Here is a 24,044-nt window from a genome sequence, read left to right on the forward strand (position 1 = left end):
TGCCAGGAAGCTTCCTGGAGGAGGAAGTGATGCCTCAGCCTGAGCTGAGTCTTGCAGAACCAGGAGAGCCATCCCCAGCAGTGGTGGGGGAGGGGTGTGGGCTGCAAGTGATGAGAAAGGAGGACTTGCAGACAAGAGATAGCATGACGCTATTACAACAAGGCACGCAGGTAACAGCAAGGGGGACTTAACACTGGCCGCGCTGGAAGGCGCCGGGAAGACACAGGCAGCTGGAGCAATACATCAGGGCCCGGGTCAGCAAGGGCCTTGAAGTGCCACGCTGAGGGTGTCTGTTCTGTTTTTATTTTCATTCTCACTGGATGGACGGCAAGCCATGGAGAAGTTTTAAGAGGGTGTGTGAACACTGTCTGAATTAGCCTACCCCGATTGGTTTTATAAGAAACATCTTTATGAAACCTACATTGCATATAGGGATGTAGTTATACTCATTATTAAAACTTATGACTGACTAAGAAGACCTATAACAAGTAGAGACTGAATTAGCAATTTAAAAACTTCCCACAAAGAAACGTCAAGGACCAGATGGCTTCAGTAGTGAATTCTACCAAACATTTAAAGAAGAATGAACGCCAAACCATCGCAGAGTCTTCCAAAAATTAGAAGAGGGAACACTCCCCCCTTGTACTTTGAGGTCAATATTACCCTGAAACCAAAACTAAGGAAAGACTTCACAAGAAAGGGAAACTACAGATTCATATGAATATAAATACAAAAATCCAAAAAAAAAATAAAAATAAAAATACTAGCAAATGGAATCAGCAACATATAAAAAGGACTATATGCCATGACCAAGGGGGATTTATCCCAGGTAGGCAAGGTTAGTTTAATAACCTGGAAAACAAATAATGTAATATACCATATCAATAGATAAAAGACAAGATAAAAGACACAAAAAAAGACAAAAAAAGACACATGATCATTTCAACAGACACAGAAAAGGCATTTGGCAAAATCTAACACCCCTTCATGATAAAAAACACTCAACAAACTAGGAATGGAAAGAAATTTCCTTAGCCTGATAAAGGACATTTATGAAAACCCCACAGATAACATAATTAATGGTGAAAGACTAAAAGCTTTCTGGTTAAGATCAGGAGGATTCCTTTCAGCAGGAATAAGACAAGGATGCCTGCTCTTGCCACTTCTACTCAACATTGTACTGGAGGTTATACCCTAGGCAATTAGGCAAGAAAAGAAAATGATTTTATTTTTTTTCCAATTATGATTACTTAATTGATTGTATTGCTTTGGCTGCTAGGAAGCTCAGAATTGCATTTTGGCAATAGACCTCTATTATGAGTACATGATGTGCATGTTTGAGTGACAGAATAACCCTTGGACTTTTCTTGTCCACATTTTCCTTTCATACAACTCTCAATTTTTTCTTTTTTATTGCTTATTTGTTTATACTCTGTTTTATTCCAAAAAGGTTCTGTTATAGTTCACAAAGATGCTTTTACACTGTATGAATTTGTATGTCACTATAAGTCATCTGTGGAGTGCATAAGAGATGGATGGATAGAGAATTAGACATAAATGTGTGGACAGATGGACATGTTAGAAAGATCTGGCAGATTAGAGGCGCAAGACTGGAGGTAGGGAGATCAGGGAGGGCAATGGTACAATAATAAAGTTCAAGGGGGCCTTGCCAACTCCCCCAGCCTTGTATTTCACTTTGCCTACATGTCACCGTTCTGTTGAACTGACACCGAACCATTCATGTTCTGCACGTACCATTTTAATTCCCTTCCTCTGTATCCTGCTTCATGCTGTTCCCTCTGCCCAGATTGCCCCTGCTGCCCATATCTTCACCTTGTTACTCCTACGCAGCCTGCCAAGCTCATCTCATTTGAGCCTCTTCCAGGAAGCCCTCCTGGTCTGGGGCAGAGGCACCCCCCGTTCCTTTAGGCCCACAGCCCTGGCTTTCTCTCTCAGCACGGCCTGCAGGCACTGCTGCTGTCCATCCCCCCGGAAACTGAGGACACCCTGAGGACAGGACTGTGTCTCATCCATCTGTGTTCACAGGATCAGAGGCATCACCAGAAGCGAGGTGACCTTCAGCAAACAAGCAGAGGCCGCGCAACCCTTCCAAAAACAGGTCAGAGCCACACCCCAGCCAAAGCCCAGGTGCTGTCTGAGCCACAGCACCACGACTTGTCCCCATGGGTGTCCCTACAAGTAGCCATGGATCAGTGAAGCTTCCAGAAGGGACCTGCAGGCCCTGCCAGGATGCTGTGTTTGCTTCCAGCTGCCTACAGCAGCCTGGCCACCCGAGGGCTGTGCAGGAACCTGTGAGGGCTGGAACAAATGGGCAGGGGCAGGCGGAGCCGGGCACCTGGGTCAAGAAGACGGACTCTGTGCTCTTGGCTTCCTGATCTGATGGGTGCTCCGAGCTGAGGTGGCCGGCGGTGTCGCTCCGGTGGGATGTGGTCTCTTCACTATGCACCGTGGAGTCGGAGCAGGTGGGAGGAAGCGGCATGAAGGTCTGGTGGGACTGGGGAAGGCTGTCCAGACTGTCGGTGGGCATCTCGGCCGCCAGAGAAGTGCTTCTGGCAGCGGGCAGCTCTTCAGCCAGCTCTGACTCGGGCATCTCCTTTGAGGGAGACTCGATTGTGGTCACAGGGAGGTGATGGAGAATCAGAGGCTGCTTTGGCACCTTTGGGACTTGGGTTTGCACCTGTCAGGGGAGAAGGGGTGGTTTGCTTCCTAATCAGAACCTCTCCTCCTGGACCTCACCGGCTTAAGGCCACTGTGCATAGTGCTCAGAGCACTGGGTGAGAGCTCACAGGGGGAGGGAGGGAGCAAAATCACACTCACTGGGAACTGTGATGTGCCCCGCGCATGACCTGTGGTCTTTTATACCTCCAACTACGTGGTGGATAGTCACCCTCATTTTATAGGTGAGGAAATGGGCTCGGAGAGGTAGAAATCACTTGTCCAAGCTCACAGGTCTTCATTGGCAGAGCCTGGACTGTCTACCTCCTGTCCTGGGCTCCAGACCTCATCCTGCATCCCTGACTGTATCACTCGGGCCCTCAGTAGCCTTATTCCTCTGATGAAAGTTTAACACAGTGTCCTTTCCTCGGGGACTCACAGGAGGGCCTGGGGGCGATGGGCCTGCATTTTCTAGAAGGATGCTGGTCCCTGCATCTTATATAAAGATCCATAAGGCAAATCTCTCTCAGGGTTCAGGACCAAGGGAATAACTTCCTTCCTGCCAAATCGCGCAGCTCCCTTAATTAGCAAAAGCCTGTCATCCTTCTTCCCTCCTTCTTGGCCTCAGCTGCCAGGAGGGAGCCACGTGCTCAGTTGCCCTCAGGGGCTTAGTTCTTCTCTTCCTCCCTAGTTGATTTTATTTTTTGTTAAAGGTATTTGTCCGCTTATACCTATACTTTGACAGACAATGTAGTGTAGTGGAAAGATCCCAAGCATTGTTGTTAGAGAAATGTGGGCCAGAATCCAGTTCTATCCTGTGAGCTTCGGTCACCTGCCCAGGAAATGGAAGAATAGACCCCGCCCTGCCTATATTGCCGTTCTCCCTAATAAGATGATGAATGCAAATGTACTTAACAAACTAAAAAGTGTAAAGGATGGCTGTTTTCTAAGCGATGTTTCCTTTTTGAAAATATGTAAAACTTTAGTGTTTAGACTTGAAGCCTCGGGACCCAGTCGTTTTTCAGAACTCACGCCACAGTGTCCAAAACACCAAGTGTCACCATTTGCTGGCTGATGGGGAAGGGGCAACAGTTATTCCTCCCTCCCACAGGTCTGTGGAGTGCCGGGGGCATGCCCTTTGTGTGTGCCACCACCACCTTCCCAGCCCCTTCCCGAGGGAACACTGGGTAACCTAGAGGTCAAAGGTTGACAGTCCCTGGGCCCTGTGTCCCAGTGAGCTGGATTACTGATCCAGTGTTCTGTCTTCCACCTGTGTTCTCACACGCAAAGGGCTCGCATAGCTTCTTGGTTACATGTTGGTGGGTCTGGGCCTGCCTGGCAGGTTCTCCATTTTCCTGCAGTTCTGTCCACGCCTGGTCCTGCGGGACGGCCAGCAGCCTTCGTCCATGTGATTGACTGCGTAAAAGGCCCAGAGTCTGCTGTGCCCACCCAGCCCATCTCTGGGCGCACACTGGCGACACACAGGCATCTCCAGTCTAGCTGAGGGCCTAGCCACAGTCTCTGTCCAGCCTGCACGGGAGCTTAGATGGTGTTTGCCTGCATTTACAAATTGATTTGCTTCTCATTTGGCCACTGGCATTTGTGTTTACACTCATCAGTCGGACCACGAGAGGTCCCCTGGGCCCTAAAGCTAACTTTTAACAAGTTATTTTACCTCTCTGAGCCTGTGTCCTCATCTGCTGTGAGGCTGAGGGGACAGCACACGTGACGTGCTCAGAGAGTACTGGGCACGGTGCTCCATACGTGGGAGGAGGGCTGTGTATTAGCACCCGGCTCAGTCTGCTTTTGTCTCTTCCCAGCTGGCTGATGGGAGAGGCGGTACTGGGATCCTTAGAGGAGGCAACAGGGGACAATGGTGGAAACCCTCTGAATTTCTGTCTTTTTCTGGCTTTAAGTGCTGCTCTGGTCTCCTGGGGGCTCCAGACAAGAAAAACCTTGGCTGGACAGAGGCAGGCCGCAGAGGGGGTGGCAAGGGAAGACCTGCACTTAACTTCTGGTGCCAGCAATGCCTAGTCCAGGAAGACTAAAGTTCAGGAGGGAGGAGCATTTCACAGAAATTCCTGAAATCCATCAGAGAAGGATTTCACCACTTTATGGCATTCCAGAGGGCACCTCTGAGACACTGGCTGGGGCATGTACAGAGGGAGCAGACTGCTCTCCACATAAGGAAATGCTTCCTAAGACTCAGGCAGGAGACGTGGATTCTAGGCCTGGCGCAGCTATTCACGAGCACCGCATATATACCTGGCACTGGCATGGGCCTGGGAGCCTCTAATGTATTTTCCTCTCTGTTGCTTCATCTAGTCAGCTCAGCAGCTCTGAGAGGTTTTCGAGTGGAGAAGCTGAAGCTCAGAGAGTGAAATGCTTGCCCAAGTTCAGGCAGCTATGGAAAGCGATGGAGCCAGGCTCATGCCTGGGTCTTGGGACTGATTTCTCCCCACATCTCCACAGCTCCTTCTCCGGGACTCAGTTTCTCTGTACAATTAGGGGGTCAGACTCCATGATATCCAAGCCTCCTCCAGACTCTGCCTTTTGGGTCTCTCTGACGGACCGTCTCATCCCTCCTGGGTATATCTGTATTAATAGAGCGCGGAACGGAGAAGACAGTGCTGCTACTAAAAACCTAGTGGAGGGATTCCAGGCCTCGTGCGAGAGTGCAGCTCTAGTGCCAGGTTAGTCTACACTCATGAAAACAGGCTCCACTCTCTCCGGGGTTGGGGAAGCCTTACCTTCCGCGAGTCCTTCCGAGACATCAAAATATGATGCTTAGCCTTCACTATCTTCCTCCGAACTAAGTGGATCCCCAGCCGCTCCTGGAGGAAGGTTTTTAGCAGTGGAGGGACCCCTGGCGCCATGATGGGAAAATAAGATTATGATCAGCTAACATTTACTGGGGACTTACTACGTGCCAGGCACTATTCAAACTGCTATACATATATTAATCTACCTAACTCTCATACCAACCCTAGAAGGTAGGTCCCTATATTATTCCCATTCAATAGGTGAGGAAACTGAGGCACAGAGAGGTTACGCCAACAAAGATAACGTGCAGCAAGGATCAGAACTCTGCTGGTGTCACTCCAGGGCCCCTAACATGACTTCAGCCATCTCATTTGATAGTGGGTTCCACAGCTGACACAGCACCCACTGTCTTCAGTCTGCTCTGGGAGGGGCATCCCCCCAACTGGGAAATGAGGTCACAACAGACCTGTTCCACAGAGCAGGATGTCACTGTAAGAGCTCATACAGGATCTAGATAATTCTATATTCCATTCCCGGCTATGCCTCTTGCTTGCTGTGTGACCTTGGGTAGATCATGAACCTCTCTGATTCTCTGTGTCCTCCACTGTGCCCCAGGACAAGAATGCCTGCCTCTCGGGGTTGCTATCAGGATGAGCGGCTGTGGAGCAGCCACTGAGCAGTGTCTGTTGTTGTCTCCATCCCCTTTGTCCACCCGTGACACAGAGCCAAGCCCTGGGCTTGGCACTGGTAAGGCGAGGATGAGGGTGCCCGCACCGCTTCCTGGACACTGGGCGGGGGCGGGGGCAGCTTTATAGGTAGACACCCTACCTCGCGTGTGGGCCACCAGGGGGTTGTTATGAAAGACGAGCTCAGAGAGAGATGGGAAGAGAGCTACCGGCAGGATGGCATCTTCCTTGGCAATCTGGAAGGCATGCAGGAAAGAATCAGGTGGACACCACCCCCACCTCTGCCCAAGTGCCCCGGGCGCACACTGCAGGGCTGCGTGCTTGCGCGGGTGGGGGCGGGGCTGGGGAGCGAGGCTGCTGTGCCTGGACAGGCAGGGCTCAGTCCTGGACGGCACCTTATCCCTGCAGTTTCACTTGCTCACTGCAGAGCACCTGGCCTGGCCCCGCTTGTCCGAAATTCCACCATCAGTGTTTCACGTTTCAGAGTTAAAATATTTTTCCCTTCTCCACACTGGTCATAGAGCCTATACCAAGCGTTGAGCATGTTGGTGACAGAATAATAATAATGAAAACAATAGAGCACTCATCTCGCAAGGCATCTACAAGGTAGGGAGGGCTCTGATTTTCACTTCAAATACAGTCTGCCTGCCATGTCTCCTTCCCCAGGGCAACCTCTGACACCCCGCAGTCTGTGAATAGTGCTCCCGATGGTCTCCTTCCCTGAGGCCTCTCCTGGGCACTGATCTGGGTGGGACAGGGGACAGGACGGAGGGCAGGGAACCCACTCATCTAGGGGATAAGCAGAGCCCTCGGTAAGGGAGACCTTATGGCTGGTTGGGGCCCAGAGGCTGCTCCGCCCCTGGGAGGCCAGCCTCTGAAGGGCAGAAAATGCACGGTCCCTGTTGAGCAGCGTGTCTCGAACAGCTGGGGACTACGTTGGGGAGTGTCTATTAGCAACAGAAAAGTAGGAGAGCCATCAGTATCACAGGGCCAGGAGCGGAGCAGTGACGTTCAGATCAGGACCCCCCCCCCCCAGGTGCTCAGTTCTGAGGGCAGGAAGGAGGAAGCCCGGCACTTGAGGAGCTTCACTGGGCAGCACTACATGCCCAGTGGGCTATTAGCCTCATCACTGTTTTTCATTTTTGTTCATTCAATCAATACATATTTACTAAATGCCTACACGTGCCAACACTGGGTTGGGCCTCAGCAAAACAGGTACAACTCTTGTTCTCATGGAGCACTGCCTAGTGAGAAACAAGCATTAAAGAAACAGTAACATGAAGGGGAGTCGATTTACAACTGTGGTTAGTGCCATAAAAGAGAGGCACACGAAGCACAAGGGTGATTTGACCTAGTCAGGGAGATCGGAGGAGGCGTTCCTGAGAGATCTGAGGATAGGTAGGAGGTGATTAGTGAATGCAGTGGGGGGTGGAGTACGTGGCAGAGAAACCTCGGTATTGACCAAAACCATTCCCTCTACTTTCTGGGCACACAGCTAGACTGTGCATCTTCTTGCCTCCCAGGCAGCCAGATGTGGTCATATGACTCAGTTCTAGCCAGTGCAACCTGGGTGGCAGTGATCAAGGCCATGTCCGGGCAGAGCCCATTCACAACCGCCTGCATGATCCTCGGCACCTCTCAGCACCCTCCCCCTGCTCAGCCATCTGTCCACCAGATGCACAGGATCCGACCAAGGGCTCTTAAGGCCCTATGGGATGACAGAGCCGTAGCCAGAAGGGGCCTGGGTCTCTGAAGGATCGTGTGGGAGGCCACGAGCCAACTAGCACCGTCCACAAAGGATTTTGTAAAAGGAAGAAATAATTTTTTATGGTGTTAAGTCACTGAGATGTCTAAGTGTGTTGCAGCAGTTTGTATTACTTACTCTAACTCACGCAGAGAGGAAGTATTCCATGCAAAGAGAACAATGTGTGCAAGGCCTAACAGCAAGGAAGAGAGAGGGATTTAGAGGCTAGTGTGACTAAAGCAGAGATAAAGGGTGTTGGGTACAAAAGGAAGCTGGAGATGCAAGTAGGGGCCAGACCAAAACTAGTTCAAGAGACTGGTCCTAGGAGAACCTTTTAGATGAATTTTTAGAAATAGGAGGACCTAAATTTGACAAGACTTGGTAATGGAGGAGATATGGGTGGGGAGGAGGGACGTAAAGGAGACAGAGTATCAAGGATGACAACTAGGTTTTGGCCTGAGTAACTGGATGATGGACCTATTCCCTACGATCCAGAACAATGGAAGAACATCACATTTGAAGGGAAAGATCATTAATCACCTTGGACGTGTGTACTGTGAAGGTACCTTTAAGACTTCCAAATAGAGAGTCAAGTAAACAGTGGATACACTGGTCTGGAGTATAGAGGAGGGGTCCACAACTGGGGTTACTAATTTGTGGGTCAGTGGGTATGTGAAGCCTTCCCCATGGAGAGAGTACCGAGTGAGAGGAGAAAAGGGACTCGGAGTGGGCTTGAGGAACTCTAACATTTGATCACCTAGACCAGGGCTCGGCAAACCTTTTCTATCAAGGGCCAGATAATAAATGTTGCAGGCTTTGCAGACCATACAGTCTATGTCATAACTACTCAACTTTGCTGCTGCAGCACAAAAGCAGCCATAGACAATTCATAAACAAATAAGTGTGGTGGCTCTTTTCCAATATAACTTTACTTATGGACTCTGAAAATTGAATTTCATATAATCTTAACATGTCATGAAGTGTTATCCTTCTTCTCATTTTTTCCAACCATTTAAAAAAGTAAGAATCACTCAGCTTAAAGGCTGCATGAAAACCAGGGTCAGAAGTTACAGCCGTTGGGCCAAATCTGGGCCCCCATCTGTTGAATAAAGTTTCATTAGAACACTGCCATGTTCATTCATTTCTGTACTGCCTTTTGTGCTACAAAGGGAGAGGTGAGTAGTTGCAAAAGAGTAATATATTTACTATCTGGCCCTGTACAGAAAAAGTTTGCTGACTTCTTATCCAGACTGGAGAAAAGGAGGTGAGGAGGATGAGCCTACAAAGAAGCCTAACATGTGTTGATAGTTAAATAGATAATGGTGAGTAAAGAGGGTACAGAGTCTCTTGTATGCAAATCAGATGGTCAAGAAGCAATCACAACAGAATGGGGGATGGAAATTTTAATTTAATTTTGTCAGGACGCAAAATTCCACCCGTCCAAATCAGGCGGCTAAAATGTTGAAGTTACAATTAACACTAGTAGAAAGCTGACAGATACCAGGACATGTATGTCATGTTTTCTGTGAAATTAAGTCCCAGCTGAAAGACATGGGTTTAGGATTCTGGCCGGTGTAGTAAGCAGAATTTGGCTATCAAGCTGGCTTTTTCCCTAGAAGGTAAGTTGAATGCCCCTGGAAATAAAGTCAGGTACCAATGACAACTTGAAATTTCTGCCCAATTTAATTGGGTTAAGGGGAATGTAACTTAATCTGTCAACTTTATGAACTAAGTAAATACAAGCTAAAGGTTGAGTGAAAGTGATTATTTTACTTTTGACACAAAATCACTAGATTTCTGAGTGAATATTCTAGATGTATAAGTTCTCTTTGAAGGTAGAATGGGTTTTAAAATTTGTAACTTTAATGTATGGAATGTTAATTTCAACTTCAATACCAGGAGCTCTGAGTATTCCTCAACATGCTCAAAATATCATTCATTCATCTAACAAACTCATGGAGCATTTATCATGTACCAGGTGCTATTTTAGATGATGGAGATATAGTTGTAAGCAAAACAAAGTCCCAGTTCTCAAAAAAGCCTATGTTCTGGCAGTAGACAACTATTAATAGACAAAAAGATATATGTCGGGTGGTAACTGTCACAAAGAAAAATATCCTTTAAAATCTCATGTGAGAGTGCAGAAAAAAATGGAAAAAGAGCTGCTCCCCTCCTCACAACAATGAAAAAAGCGGAATAACTTACATCTTAACTTTTCTTGAATCCAACAGACAGCTAAGGTCTCAGGGTAATCAAGTGGCCTGAAATCTAAGGTTAGATGGCACCTCAAAGGAGATATGTATGGGACATAGACACTTGCTCACCTGCAGCAGAAGGTGGAAGGAAGAGATGGTGAGTGCCACACAAGCATTTAAGAAGAAATCAGCCAAAAAATTTAATGAATTGCTAAAGGCCGAGTGTGGGCTAGAGTAAGAGACTAGAATTCCTGAAAGCTGCAGACACAAGAGGAATTCCCACCCACTTGTGTGTGAAAGACTGGTCGCAGGGAGGGAGACTGGAGAAAGCCTTCCTCCAGGCATAGCCTGGAGGAGAGCAGCTGCCATGCAGAAAGGCAGGAATTCTTGCCAACCCTTCTTCCTAGTCAACAAAAGGCTTAAGTTGCTGAGGAAAGTCAGCAAACCCTGTTGGGCCCAAGGCCCTGCATTAAGAGTGGGGTGGGGGAGGAAAACAATTAAAACCTGCTACTCCTGGGGTAGGGGCAGGAAACCAACCAGGGCCCACTACATTAGAGGTCTTCTCCTGCTGGGAGAGGGGTAGGACCACTGAGAAAGGCCCATGCTTGAGACACAGGAACCCAGTGCCTACTTAAGACTGGGGTTGGACCCTCCCTTTGGCTGCCTACTACCAGACTAGCCAGCACTAGGTAACAAGTGAAAACAGCACTGCTGGACGAGGAAAAAGAGTGTGGACATAAACCCCTCAGGTATAGGAACCCAGGGAAGGCTGCAAGCTGAGGATAGAGCAGGAACAGTGAGAAAAATGCTCTGGCACCCCAGCAAGAACCAACTGTACGCTGTTTCAAAGAGATGTGCTTTAAATATAAATCTATAAATAGGTTGAAAGTAAAAGGACAGAAAGATATATACCGTGCCACTAGTAAGGTTATGCTGTGTAACTGTATTAAAATCAGACAAAATAGACATCAAGACAAGGAGAATTAGAGACAAAGGGTTTTAATAATAATTTTAATAATAATAAAGGGATCAACACATCAGGTAGATATAAAAATTCTAAATGCATATGTACCTGATAGGAGAGCTTCAAAATACATGCAGCAAAAACTGAAAATTAAGGGAGGAAAAAACAAATCCACAATCATGAATGGAGATTTTAACACACAGCTCTCAATAACTGATAGAACAAATAGACAAAACAACAGTACAGAAAAGATGAGTGACACTACCCCCACCTTAACTTAATTGACATTTATAGAACACTATCCCCCAAAACTGTAGAATACATATTTTTTTCTAAATGCACATAGAATGTTCATGAAGATAGACTATAGGGTGGACCATAAAACAAGTTTAAAGAGATTTCAGAAGAATGAAATCCTACAGATTATGTTCTCTGATCACAACAGAATTAAATTAGAAATAAACAACTATAAGACAATTAGAAGAGCCATATATATACAGAAATTAGCTCACTTCTAAACAACCCATAGGTCAAAGAAGAAATCACAACAAAAATTTAAAATGTTAATTGAATGAAAATAAAAACACAAATCAATTTGTAGGACACAACTGAAGCTGTGCTTAGAAAGAAATTTAGTTTATATGCCTATGTTAAAAAGATAAAAGGTCTAAATCAATGACCTAAAATTATACTATTAGGGAAACTAGAACAAGAGGAGCAAATTAAACTCATTGTGAGTAGGACAAAAATAAAGAGAGCAGAAATGATTTTTTTTTTGAGCAGAAATCACTGAAATGGAAAACAGACATATAATAGAAAAGTCTAGCAAAACCAGCACCTAGTTTCATACTAATAAAAAATTCAATAAAAGGGATCACTTCTAACTATTTTGGATCAATAAAATAAAAGACACAAATTACCCATTTCAAGAATGAAAAGAGGGATCCATACCACATCTATGGTCCGTACAAGGGTGAGAAGACCATTCAATGAGGAAAGAAGATGGAGTCTTGTCATTAAATGGTGTTGAGAAAACTGGATATCCACATACAAATGAATGTAGTTGGACTCCTATTTCACACCATATATAAAGATTAACTCCAAATGGATCAAAGACTGAATGTCAGAGCTAAAATTATAAAACTCTTAGAAGAAACACTTGGAGAGTGGAGCTGTACCAATTGCTTGCCTCAGAAGGAATGGAAGCAGAGTACCTTAGAAGTTGCCTGCATTTCATGCTTGAATAGGGCTCACTGAATGGTGTTTACAGGAAGTAAAGTGCATGGATATTGGAAAAACATTAATATGTTAACATAAAACAGGAAAAACCCATTAAATCTGTTCCATGGGCTTTACAGCTGCTGTTCCCTAGAACATTTTTCACTTCACTCTACCCTTAGTCTTCACCTCACTAAACTCATCGATTCAGATCTCAGCTTAAATACCACTTTCTTAAGAACTTTCCTTGATCCCAAATATTAGGTTAGACCCCCCCCCCCCGTCATATACTTCATAGCACTGTGAATTTCTTCATAATTCTAACCATGTATATTGTGATTATTTGTCCAGTATCAGTCTTCCCTCTAGACGACAAGCCCCCTAAGGGAAAAGGCCCAATCTTTCTTTGCACGGCTATATACCCAGTGCCCAGCAGAGCCTGGCACGTGTGCTAAACAAATATCTGTGACTGAATGGATGGACTCCTGCCTTGGCCTCCACTCCCCCCATCCTGAGAATTCCTGAGCCCCCAAATCTGTAGCGCAGGGAATTGGAGGACTGGCCTTTAGGCGTCCTCCTCTCCCCTCTGTGCCCCTGAGGAAACAAGCAGAGAAGCAGAAAGTCACCTTGTTGTAGGCCAGGCTAAGGTACCTCAGCTCTGGGAAGGGCGGGGCCAGCGTCTGGTTCCTGGGCTTCAGTGACTTCACAGGAAGAATCTCGAATGTGGGCGGAAGTGCACATACCTTGGTTGTCTTGGAAAAAAATGTCAACGTCAAAATGTCTTGATGAGAAAGAAGAAGAATGCTGCCTAAGGGCCAACACACCTTTCCTACCGTGTGTGGTGGGAGGAATGGCCATTGTAGAGAGGCCTGGCCAAAAGAGACATCTAGGGTCATAAAGGGAGATGTCCCCAAGGGCCCAGAGTTCTGGCTCTAAGTTCTCTGAGGGCACATGGTGAGCTAATTCCCTGGCACCCGAAGTTCTAGTTTCAAGTTCTCTGAGGTCAAAGGATAATCCAGTGGTGTAGATGTCAGAGGTTCTTCGCCCCGCCTCCCACCCTCTGTCCTACAGCGGCTTATCCTGAACTGGACCCTCCTTCTACACAGTTGGGCTGAAATTTCTCCAGAAGGCAAAGGGGCAGGTGCTCGCACTATTTATAAGGGGACTTTTCCTAGTTGGGAGACGGAGAGCAGAAGTGACCTGAGCCTTGAACACCTGGTCTGATAGGTCAGCTCACGTCCTACAGTGGAGGCTGTTCATTCTAGGATGAAACAACAGCTAAGGTGGGGCCTGAATGTGGCACAGTGCATCTGGGTCATGGCTTCTCAGCACAACCAGCTTGCCTCAGGGTCAACATGTCTGATCCAGCAAAACACGGAAATTGCTGGATTAACAATGTCTAACTCCGTTCACTCACTGATTCCTTGAGTTAAATGGAACCAAAGGAAATTACAAGGTAGACGGTGGGCTAATGATTGGGTAGATGAACTGGATGCTGTCTCAAGCTCCATTAATGGACTAATGTGTACTTCGTATTGTAAATGATAAACCAACATTTAATGCCTCAATCATTGTGCGCTTGGGTAGAGAGCATGTACCTGGAGAGAAAAACGGGTTTCCTGAAGGCTGACGAAAGTAAAGTGTCCAAGCCAGTGACACCGAGCATTACGCCCTGGATAGTGGTGTATCTGGCAAGGACCACTCGCTTTGGGGGCTCTCATGAGGAGATCCTGGGGTTCATCATGGGGCAGCCTCACTTCAGTGCCAGCCTGACCACTTGAGGCAGCAACCTCAGCTTACTGACCAGCATCTGAGCACAGTGAGAGCCAGCCTGGGCCTTGTGAGGTCAGGGACCTGTCGTCTGTGCCCTGCGGCTTCTCCACGGGCCTGCGCCGCACGGGGCCTGTGGGAAGTTCTCAATGAAGACTGTTCAATGAATGGGCGGGATTCCTCAGCGTGATATATATAAATATATCTCATGGCTCCACTAGCTTGTTTTTGTTTATTAAAATGGATGTTCTAATTCAAGGACACAAATATAAAAGGCAGTTCCTACCTCTGAGGTGGAAAATCTAGGGTAAGATGAGAACACAACTTCTGAAACAAAAGAGAAACAGAACAAAGGTTGGTGAGAGCATGGAGTGACCTCCAGAGAGGCCAGGGTCTGGGTCTGCCTTCCTCTGTGTACAGCAGGGTGCCTCCAAGAGGGGGTCCTCACTGGTCCTCAGCTCCAGTGCCAACTGGGGAGAGGAGCTGGCTGTGCCATCTGTCAGGTAGTAAGCCCTTTGCACTTAAAATAAAATCCAAAGTCCTTGGCCAGGCCTCTGAGGTCCTGCCTGACCTGGCCGCTGCCTACTTTTCCAATCTTATCTCAAGCTCCTCTGTGCCCCTCCCTCACTGTATTTCATCCATACTGACTTGGCAGCACGCAAGCTCGTTCTAGCCTCGGAACTAATGGGCAGTCAATACCGATCAGAAGGCAAATCAATTGTCTTAGAAAAGAGAGATGGATATAAGAGATATTCTGGCAGAGGATTTGAAAATACTATTTGTTAATAGTAGAAATAGAATGTATCAAGATAGTGACTTCAGGAGAGAGACTAAGAATAACCAGCAGCACAACTAAGGAAGAGGCTGCAGAGTGATTTCACTCTTGGGACCATCAGAAGGAGATGAGCCAATAAACAGCTGAGCGCAGCCTAATAAATCGAAGCACCTGCTGGACTAGATCCTGCGCAGGTGCCACTCACCCACCCTTGCTCTGGCTAACGAGCCCCCTTCCACATGTTAATATCATACTGAGAGAGGTCACCGAAAAATGAACCACCATAGGGGTGGCCCACCATATGGCATAACTTCTCCTGTGACGAGGGGCTGGAAAGGAGCTCGGGAAAGGTCTGTGCAAGGAACAAAGTAGGACTTAGCAGGAGGATGGGCCATGGTCCCAGTGTGGGTGCTGAGGAGAGAGTGCCCCCATGTCTAGAAAGATGAGGTGCAGCACGCTCAGCCTGAACACAGGTCCTAGCCGCTCCCCCCAATCTCAGAAAGCAGCCCCAGAAAACAGAACCTGTGTTCTAAGGTCCTGATTGGAGATTGTTCAACAAAAAGATGGATAATCAAAAAGACTCTCATAATAGTTGAGAAAAATTAACACTGTGAAAAAAAGTCATGAAATATGAAAAAACAGAAGAACTAGCATCTGCAAAAAAAACACATCAGAGTTTAGTTAATAAAAAGAATAAAAACTTTGAAATAAAATAATTAGTATCCTCTGAGAAATTAAAAAGGCTATTTCATTCCTAAAACAAAAGCTATTACCAATTTTGTGAATTTAAAATATGACAATCAAATAAAAGACTTAATAAATGTGCTGGATGAATAAAGAGACCTAGTTGAAGAGCTAATTCAGTTTTTTTTTTTTTTTTTTTTTTTTTTTAAGGAGGGCATAGCTCACAGTGGCCCATGCGGGGATCAAACCGGCAACCTTAGTGTCAGTAGCACACGCTCTAACTAACTGAGCTAACCAGCCACCTCTGAAGAGCTAATTCATAAACTGAAAGACTAAGCTGAAAGACGCTCTCAGAATGCAGTGCAAAAAGGCAAAGAAATATAAAGTTAGCAGAAAAGAGGAATAGAAGGTAAATCCAGAGCTTTCAGCATCTGATGGAATTTCAGACAGAGATGACAAAGAGAATGAAAAGGGGAAATTAAAGAAAATTTCTCCAAGGTGAACAAAACCACACATCTTTGATTGAAAGAACCCTTACAGTACTTAATGTAAAAAAGAGCTGCACATGTGGATGCATCTTAGTAAAACTTCCAAAGGATAAAAGAGATTCCAGAGAGCAAAAATCGGTTTCCTACAAAGAGGTGAGAATCAGATTGGCATCAGACTTCTCAGTGGCAACAATGGATCTAGGGGACAATGGAGTAATATCATCAAAGTGTTAAGGGAAAATTATTTTAAAGCTAGAATTCTCTGTTCAATCAAACTGGCATTCAAGTAGATAAAGGTGATTTTGAATAATTTAGGGACTCAGAAAATCTACTACCTGTAAACTGTCTTTGAAAGAATCATTCAAACAACAAAATGAAAAGCAACACAGAATAGGAAACTATCTTTGTGACTGTGAGAAAGGGAGCTACTTCTTAAATAAAAATCCAAAGGCATAAACCATAAGGTAAAATTCGATAGATTGGTTGTTATGGGCTCAATTGTGTCCCCCCCAAATTCATATGAACCCCTAACCTCCAGGGCCTCAGAATGTGTATTTGGAGATAGAACCTTTAAAGGGGTAATGAAGGTTAAATGAGGTCATCAGGATAGGCCCTAATCCAATATGAATGGTCTTCCCATAAAAAAAAAAAAGGAGATTAGGATACAGACAACACAGAGGGACGACCAGGCAAGGACACAGCAAGAAGGCAGCCATCTATAGGCCAGGGAGACAGCACTCAAAAGAAACCAAACTTTGGGCACCTTGATCTCGGATATCTAGTTTCTAGAACTGTGAGAAAATAAATTTCTGTTCTTTAAGCCACAACCCGCGTTGTTCAAGGATCAACTGTACATGAATTTCAAGTCAGGCAAAACTCCTCTATAGTGACGGTGGTCAGAACGGTGTTATTCTCGGAGGAGGTACTGACCACATGGGAGGCTGGAAATGTCCTATATTGTCATATGAACGGTGGTTAAAAAAGTGCATGTAGGTAAAAGTTCAAGCTCTACACAATATTTCCATATTTTACTCTATGTAAGTTATTTCTCAATGTAAAATAAATGTTAAAGAAAAAACACAATGGTATTGGCACCGTAATGGATAACCAGATTAGCGGAGCAGAATATACAATCCAGAAATATACTCATGTGTTAAAGGGGTTTGGGTTTATAATAAACCCATTATTTCTTTCCCTGTTTGCCTCTGCCTGCTGCCACCTGGCTGCAGTCCTTGGCACAGTGGCGGCCATCTTGAGACTTCAATGGGAACCAGCCTACAAGGACAAGCAAGTGGGCCAAGGATGGCAGAAAGGAGGATGGAAAGAACCTGAGGCCCTTGAGAACATTTATGCCCCACAGAATTAACCATCTCTGGAAGCCTTACCTCTGAGATTCTTACTACTTGAGATTTAAAAAACTCAACTTTTGTCCGGACTTGAAAAGCATCTTAACTGAGAACCAGTTAGGAAGTCACTAAAATAACTCAGGTGAGACCTCCACCTCCCCAGGCCCAGCAGCTTGAGTGCAGCAGCTCCCCAGGGAGCCACAGAATAAACCCTCAGAAGCGTACTCCCACCCTGGGGCTAGAGACGCTGGACCAAAGGGCATCACTCACCCGTCCGGTCAACATCCTTTTTCATGGGCAGCACAGTATAATCTGGTTGCTCCTCTGAGGCCTCACACATCCATGACGCGGGCTGCAGCATGGATTGGGGCCCTTTCTGAGGACTCCCCGTGTCTCCAACCCAATTCCCCGACCCGTCGCGGAGCTGAACCTGCTGTAGGTACGGGATCCGGAAAATCCTGTTTTGGTCCAGGCTTAACTTCTTCAGTCTTCAGTTCAGGAAAGTGAATACAGAATCACAGAAATAATTATATCTCAGGGCCATTTAGCAAGCAACTTTAGGGAAGGAACACGGAATCAGTCTTGGACACTTAGTCCTCCTGTGTGACCTTGAGCCAGTGACTTACCCTCTCTGGGCCTCCATATCCCCATCTCTAAAGCGGGGATGATGTTAATTCACCTTTCAAGGTTCTTGTGAAGATTAAAGGAGACAGTGAAAATGGCCTGGCACAAAGTAGTATTCAGTAAATGGTAGCTAAATCCAAGGTAAATTTTCTAGGGATCTAAAGCTCAACCATTGAAGTGCCAGCACTTTCATTACTTGAGCCAAATAGCAGTTAAACTTAACTTTCTGATTCTGTTTTTTCCTGTCTCCTCTCTGAGTCAGGATCCTGTCTCCTCCTACCCTCCTTTCTCTTTGCCGCTTCTAATCCAGTCACATAATCAGAAATGCCCTTACTGATGCCCCACTCTTCTGGCTGAGCTACAGCTCAGAGGGGAGAAATGACTTACCCAGGGCCACACAGCAGAGGTAAGTAGTAGAACTGGAATTTAAACCTGGGCTTTTGCGCCAGAGCAGCACCCAGGGTGTGAGCAGGGCTGGGGGTGATAGAGGACCCTGCAGAGAGAGGCTTGTGGCTTTACCTCCTGAGCCCGGCCAGACTGGCAAAGCAAGTGGGGCTGGAGAGTTTGTTGTCATCGAGCATCAGTGTCTCCAGCGCCGGGAACCTCAGGATGTACCTCTTGCTTGTCAGCGATGTTACAGATGCCTTCCTGTGAGTACAAGGATCTTGGGTAAGGAGCAAGAGCAAGGGATAAGCTCCATCATCCCCAGGAAGAAATGGAGGATAAGGAATCAGCAAGCGGTCTAACCAGCTGGGGAACTTCTCTCGTGCAGACGGGGAGATGCAGTTCTCTCCCCGAATGACCCTTTCCACAACCCCACTCACATACGCAGTCTTCTGGATGGAGAAAGGTTACACACGCTCACTGACAGACTCAGTGAGACTGGTTGGGGCAGGATGGCGGGGGTGGGGGGTGCGGAGTGGGGGGAACTAGTAGTGCTCATGGAAAACACCGGAGTGAAGGAGGCATGGACTGAGTTGGGGGGAAGCACTCTGCAGGACGAACACTGCACATTTTGGGATCAGGGCAGACACCCAGGTATGCGGTATCACCCCAACGATTGGTAACCACGGGAGAACCCGGAGACAATGCCCTTGGCAAGGGCCACAGCTCTGCCCCCGAGTGGGGTAAGGAAGGCTGGCTGCACTGAGGCTCTCTAAAGTAACTTCATAAAATGCACACATCAGTAAGGACGGAAAGTCTCTTTTTAAACTCAAACTCTTTGAGGATTCCCAGAAACATCTGCGAGTGGGATTTAACAGGCTGAGGTCCTGAGTCACACAGGTGGAGTCACACAGGTGGAGCATTTTATTAATAGGTACCACCATTAATTTGACCTCATATTTGACCCCAGGTGGGTAAGGCCTAGGTAATTCTTTTTAAGTACACAAAGGCAGATGACTCAAATCATGTTTTCATTTTTCCCTCCAACTCCATCCCCTCCATACACCCACGTACACACACAAACACACTCACACATCCAGTCACGAATACATATAAACCACAAACAACAAGAGGAAGGGAAAGTAACATTTCTTCAGAGCCTACCAAACTCCTGGTGTTGCGTTAGGTGTTTTATGTATGTCAGCTCAGAACAGCACGGAGGAGGACAAGTGTTACCTCCTTCTCAGATGAGGAAACTCAGGGAGATTTGCCTCAAGTCTTACAGCTAGACAGTGGGCGCTCAGGCTTGACTCGAAACCCAGGCCTTTTTCTGCAGCACCCACTTGCACATCACGCCTTCAAGCTCCATGTGGATGCAAGGGTGGGGATATGGAAGGGTAGCTGTTGCCTGGACCAGAGAGAGCTTGATGAAGATAGACAGTGAGTTCAAAAGTCCCAAAGGACTGTAACAGTACACCCAAAGTTAGCAATATTTCAAAGGTGAGTTCAGAGAGGGTATATAGTCATTCATTCATCCATTCACACTCATGAATTTTTGTAACAGACATTTACGGAGCTAGGTCCTGGGAATACAAAAAGAGAAAGAACATCTCTCCCTCCCCTCCGGTGTCGACAGTGTTGTGCAGGAGGTGGACACACGGCACACAGGTACAAAGCTCTGTGGGAGTCGCCCCCTCTGGTGGGGAGGACCCAGGGAAGGCAATGTTTTAGCTAAACCATGAAGAATGGAGAGGGAATTTACTGTGCTCTTACCCACAGTGAGAGAGGGAGAGGGGCAGGGAGAAAAATGATCTCTTTATGGCTGATGCTATTCTATATGGAGAAGCTCTGGGCAGTCATGTTTCCCATCATGGGAACCGCTCACCTGTAAAGAAAAATGAGGCGAGTCATAGAGAGGAGAAGAGGTCCTGAGAGACAGGGTTTCCGGGCGCCTCCATAGTGCTCAGGACCTCCATGCATGTGTCCCTGAAGCACGGCTGTGAGATTCCCCAATGTTCTCCTAGTAAATGTTCTCCTTTACCGTTACTCTAATACTGATGGATGTGGGTAGATTAGAACCATGACAGTTCCGACTGAAAATGGCACAGGTCAGATGTGGTTTCAGATATGGTTGGTGGGAAACTATTCCCAGAGTAGGGAACAGATAGAGTTCCAGAGACACTCAACAGAGAAGGAAAGAAGCCTTTGTTCACTCTATTTCAAGGTCATAGATGACTCTTTTCCTCTTCCTGAAAGGACCAACTTTCATACACTGAATTTTTAATTTCTACCCGAAAGCGGTTACAGGCGGCTGCACAGCAGCTCTGTTGATTTATAGTTCATTGGCCAATCTTTATTTTACTCCAGTGAAATATAAAATAGCTAAGAAATAAGCCTTCAAAAAATTCCTCTCACACCCCATAATGGAGAAGCTGGCTCTGTCCTGGCTCTTGTGACAAGTTACAGTGCTTTGCCTTTGAAGTTTCACCATAATCGTAAGATAGAAAAGTTTCATTTCGTCTCCAAAACAGAAATCTTAAAATGGGGGCGAGGGGCAGTCAATATGTGGGTGAGGAAGACAAGATGCAAGGCTTCAGAGGAAAGCATCGGGCTTTCCTACCGAGCCCTTCTCACGGCAATTTGGAGAGAAAAGCTCTTCGCAGTGGCAGGAATCTGTTAATAGTGGAGAGGCCGAGGTTTCCAGCTGTTCCGAGTGGGGCTGATTTTTATATTAGGTTGGTGCAAAAGTAATCACGGCTTTTGCAATTATTTTTTTAATTTTATTATTTTTTTTCCAAGTCAAGTTATTGTCCTTTCAATCTTAGTTGTGGAGGGTGCCGTTCAGCTTCAAGTTGTTGTCCTTTCAGTCTTAGTTGTGGAGAGAACAGCTCAGCTCCAGGTCCAGTTGCCGTTGCTAGTTGCAGGGGGCACAGCCCACCATCCCTTGCGGGAGTCCAACTGGCAACCTTGTGGTTGAGAGGATGCACTCCAACCAACTGAGCCATCCGGGAGGCAGCTCAGCTCAAGGTGCCGTGTTCAATTTTAGTTGCAGGGGGCGGAGCCCACGATCCCTTGCGGGAGACAAGGAATCGAACTGGCAACCTTGTGGTTGAAAGCCCACTAGCCCATGTGGGAATTGAACCGGCAGCATTCGTAGTTAGGAGCACGGAGCTCCAACCGTCTGAGCCACCGGATTGGCCCCTTTGAAATTATTTTTAACACTTTAAACTGTAATTACGTTTGTACCGACCTAGTACCTTCTTTTGGCAACAGGAATTAATACCATCTAAAATCTGATAGATTTAACTTAATTTTTTTAGAAGCTAAAGCATGCCCCCATGGCTGTATTCAGGGAGGGGAAATCCGTGTGTCACATGAGAAGCAGCATGGGGACGGGGACGAGAAGCCCTGGGCCTTGGTTCTCGGGCTGCTGTTACTTTTCTTGCTGTGTCAGTTCTTGCTGGTGTTGAGCATCTCTGGGCCTGGTCAGTTCCTCTAGCTCCTATTAGGTTGGTGCAAAAGTAATTGCGGTTTTTGCATTTATTTTTAACCTTTTAGACCGCAGCTACTTTTGCACCAACCTATAATGAAGGGGGATTTCTTTTACTTCACATTGTAAGACTGGCTGAAAATATTGCTCAACAGACTGAACCAAGGGTTGCAGTAAACAAGATGAAATTTAGTAAGCTCTAATGTCCGTTCAAAGGTCAGATCAGTGTCTGTGATAAGAAACAGAAAACCCACCATGCCAAACTCGGAATGAAGGAGACATGGATTAACAGCTTGCCTGTGTAAAAAGAGGACTTATGATGTGGCTGCTAAAAAAGTAGTGCTCTTTTAGGTGGCGTTAGGAACACAGTGATGAGGAAAAAGGAGGTAACAGTCCCCCTTTGCTTTATGTTGGTCAAGCCTGAGAGAGCAGAATTGTGTGGTCCAAGGGGAAAGGGAATAGGCCTAAAGGGGGAGCTAAAGTATCAGCTGTCAGTCAAAACAAGAAAGAGAGCCATCTAAAGATGGAGTAGGTCAAACACGGTTCCCTTCACGTACTCACACAGAGCGAATAAGTGCAATCTATCCGGAAACAGACGCAAATAGTTCAGAATAGATGAAACGGGAAAAGGTGGCGAGAAAGGAGGATGAAGAAGCAAGCAGAGTCAGGCCATGAAAAGCCTTGTGATCAATCAATGGTAATGGAGTTTATCTTTAGAACACCTGCAAGCTGCTGAAGGACTTTTAAGTAGGGTGGAGACAGGGCGGTGGGAGAATCAGATGTGCGTTTTAAAAACATCGCTCTGGCTGATGGTAAAATGGATAGGTTCGGAGGTAAGAAACTGGAGACTCAGACCAAACAGGAGACTAACAGAAACAGGCAAGTTTGAGAACATTTTAGGAAGTACAGTTCATAGCATCTGGTGTTTGAATGGACATGTGGCGTGAGGGAGGGAAGAATTCAGGCTGGTGCTCGGGTCTCTAGACTGGGCCACTGCACAGTGGATGGAGAGCTGTGACCACCACGGAGGCCAGGGACACAGGAGGATGAGATTTGGATGTGGCCACGTGTGTGATGAGTTTGGTATGATGAGCAGGATATATGAGCTCAGAAGACAGAAGTGAGGTAGAGAAATAACTAAGACTTGCGGGGGGAGGAGACCATAAGAGTATAACGATTAAGAGAAACAGTGCGTCGAGAGGACAGCTGGGACCACCAACATTTAAGAGGCTGGCAACGACGAGGAATCCACAGAGGAGTGTGGACAGATGAGGGAGAAGAAAATGACAATAATGTCTGTCTGGAGCCTCCCGGCTTTCAAAGCACAATTATTTCAATTGATTCTGATGTAAGTAGGAGTACATTCATTCTCCCCATTTCATATGTAAGGAAATAGAAGTGCAGAGTGGTGGAGAACACAATACATAAAGTGCCTTACTTTATGTAACAAGACTTTCCACTGAAAACAATGAGAATAATGAATAAAATATAAAAACAAAACAGATCTATCCTTTAAAAACATGTAGGAGATGTGAAGAGAGGAAGGGAGTAGTAGTATGCCAAAATCTAATGATCCAGAGACAGAAATTGAGCCTAAGAAGCCACTTTTGCCTCCAGGATATTTGCTGATCTTGTTGAAACAGAAGGAGGGGCACGTAATTGGAGACCCCCTACCTGAACCTGGGATCCTAAAGAGACACACCCTCAGGGGAGAGTGAACCAGAACTACACCCATTCCCCTCATCCCACAGCCAGGGCAACGCTGCCTTGGAGTAAATAAAGGGGAGTGGGGAGGCAGACTGGTCCTCTCACAAAAGTGTAGCCCAAGTTTGTGTCATCAGAATAATTCAGAAAATATCAAGCTAGTTTAGTTTAGTTTAAAATGGTTCCATACTGCGTGCCCCTAGGTACCTGGCCAAAATAAATGGGAAGGTTTATAGTATTGCAGAATAAATAATGTGGGTTGGGGCAGCTTGGTGGCTCAGTTGGTTAGAGCGCAGTGCTCATAACATCAAGGTCGCTGGTTCGATTCCCACACGGGCCAGTGAGCTGTGCCCTCCACAACTAGATTGAAAACAACTTGACTTGGAGCTGATGGGTCCTGGAAAAACACACTGTTCCCCAATATTCCCCAATTAAATAATAATAATAATAATAATAATAATAATAATAACAACAACAACAAGGTGGGTCAACTCTTCCCCGAGTATAGATTAGAAAATCCAGACAAAATATTT

At 46.3% G+C, this 24,044-nt stretch overlaps 1 protein-coding gene across 3 annotated transcripts in view; it reads right to left on the reverse strand.

Annotated features, from left to right (window-relative positions):
* The window catches only part of XRRA1 (X-ray radiation resistance associated 1), a 50,656-nt gene that overhangs the window by 2,375 nt on the left and 24,237 nt on the right, over positions 1 to 24,044 (reverse strand). For 2 of the 3 annotated variants that reach the window (XM_033119075.1, XM_033119074.1), the window contains 7 exons: positions 18,453 to 18,581; positions 17,580 to 17,797; positions 14,303 to 14,343; positions 12,873 to 12,998; positions 6,268 to 6,361; positions 5,427 to 5,542; positions 2,357 to 2,698 (listed from right to left, as the gene is read on the reverse strand). In XM_033119075.1, coding sequence (XP_032974966.1) covers positions 2,357 to 2,698; positions 5,427 to 5,542; positions 6,268 to 6,361; positions 12,873 to 12,998; positions 14,303 to 14,343; positions 17,580 to 17,797; positions 18,453 to 18,581 — 1,066 coding nt within the window. The remainder of the gene's footprint in view (positions 1 to 2,356; positions 2,699 to 5,426; positions 5,543 to 6,267; positions 6,362 to 12,872; positions 12,999 to 14,302; positions 14,344 to 17,579; positions 17,798 to 18,452; positions 18,582 to 24,044) is intronic. The other variant, XM_033119073.1, reaches the window with a different exon arrangement.

The sequence above is a fragment of the Rhinolophus ferrumequinum genome, chromosome 11 (assembly GCF_004115265.2).
Source record: "Rhinolophus ferrumequinum isolate MPI-CBG mRhiFer1 chromosome 11, mRhiFer1_v1.p, whole genome shotgun sequence".
Taxonomy (NCBI): Eukaryota; Metazoa; Chordata; class Mammalia; order Chiroptera; family Rhinolophidae; genus Rhinolophus; species Rhinolophus ferrumequinum.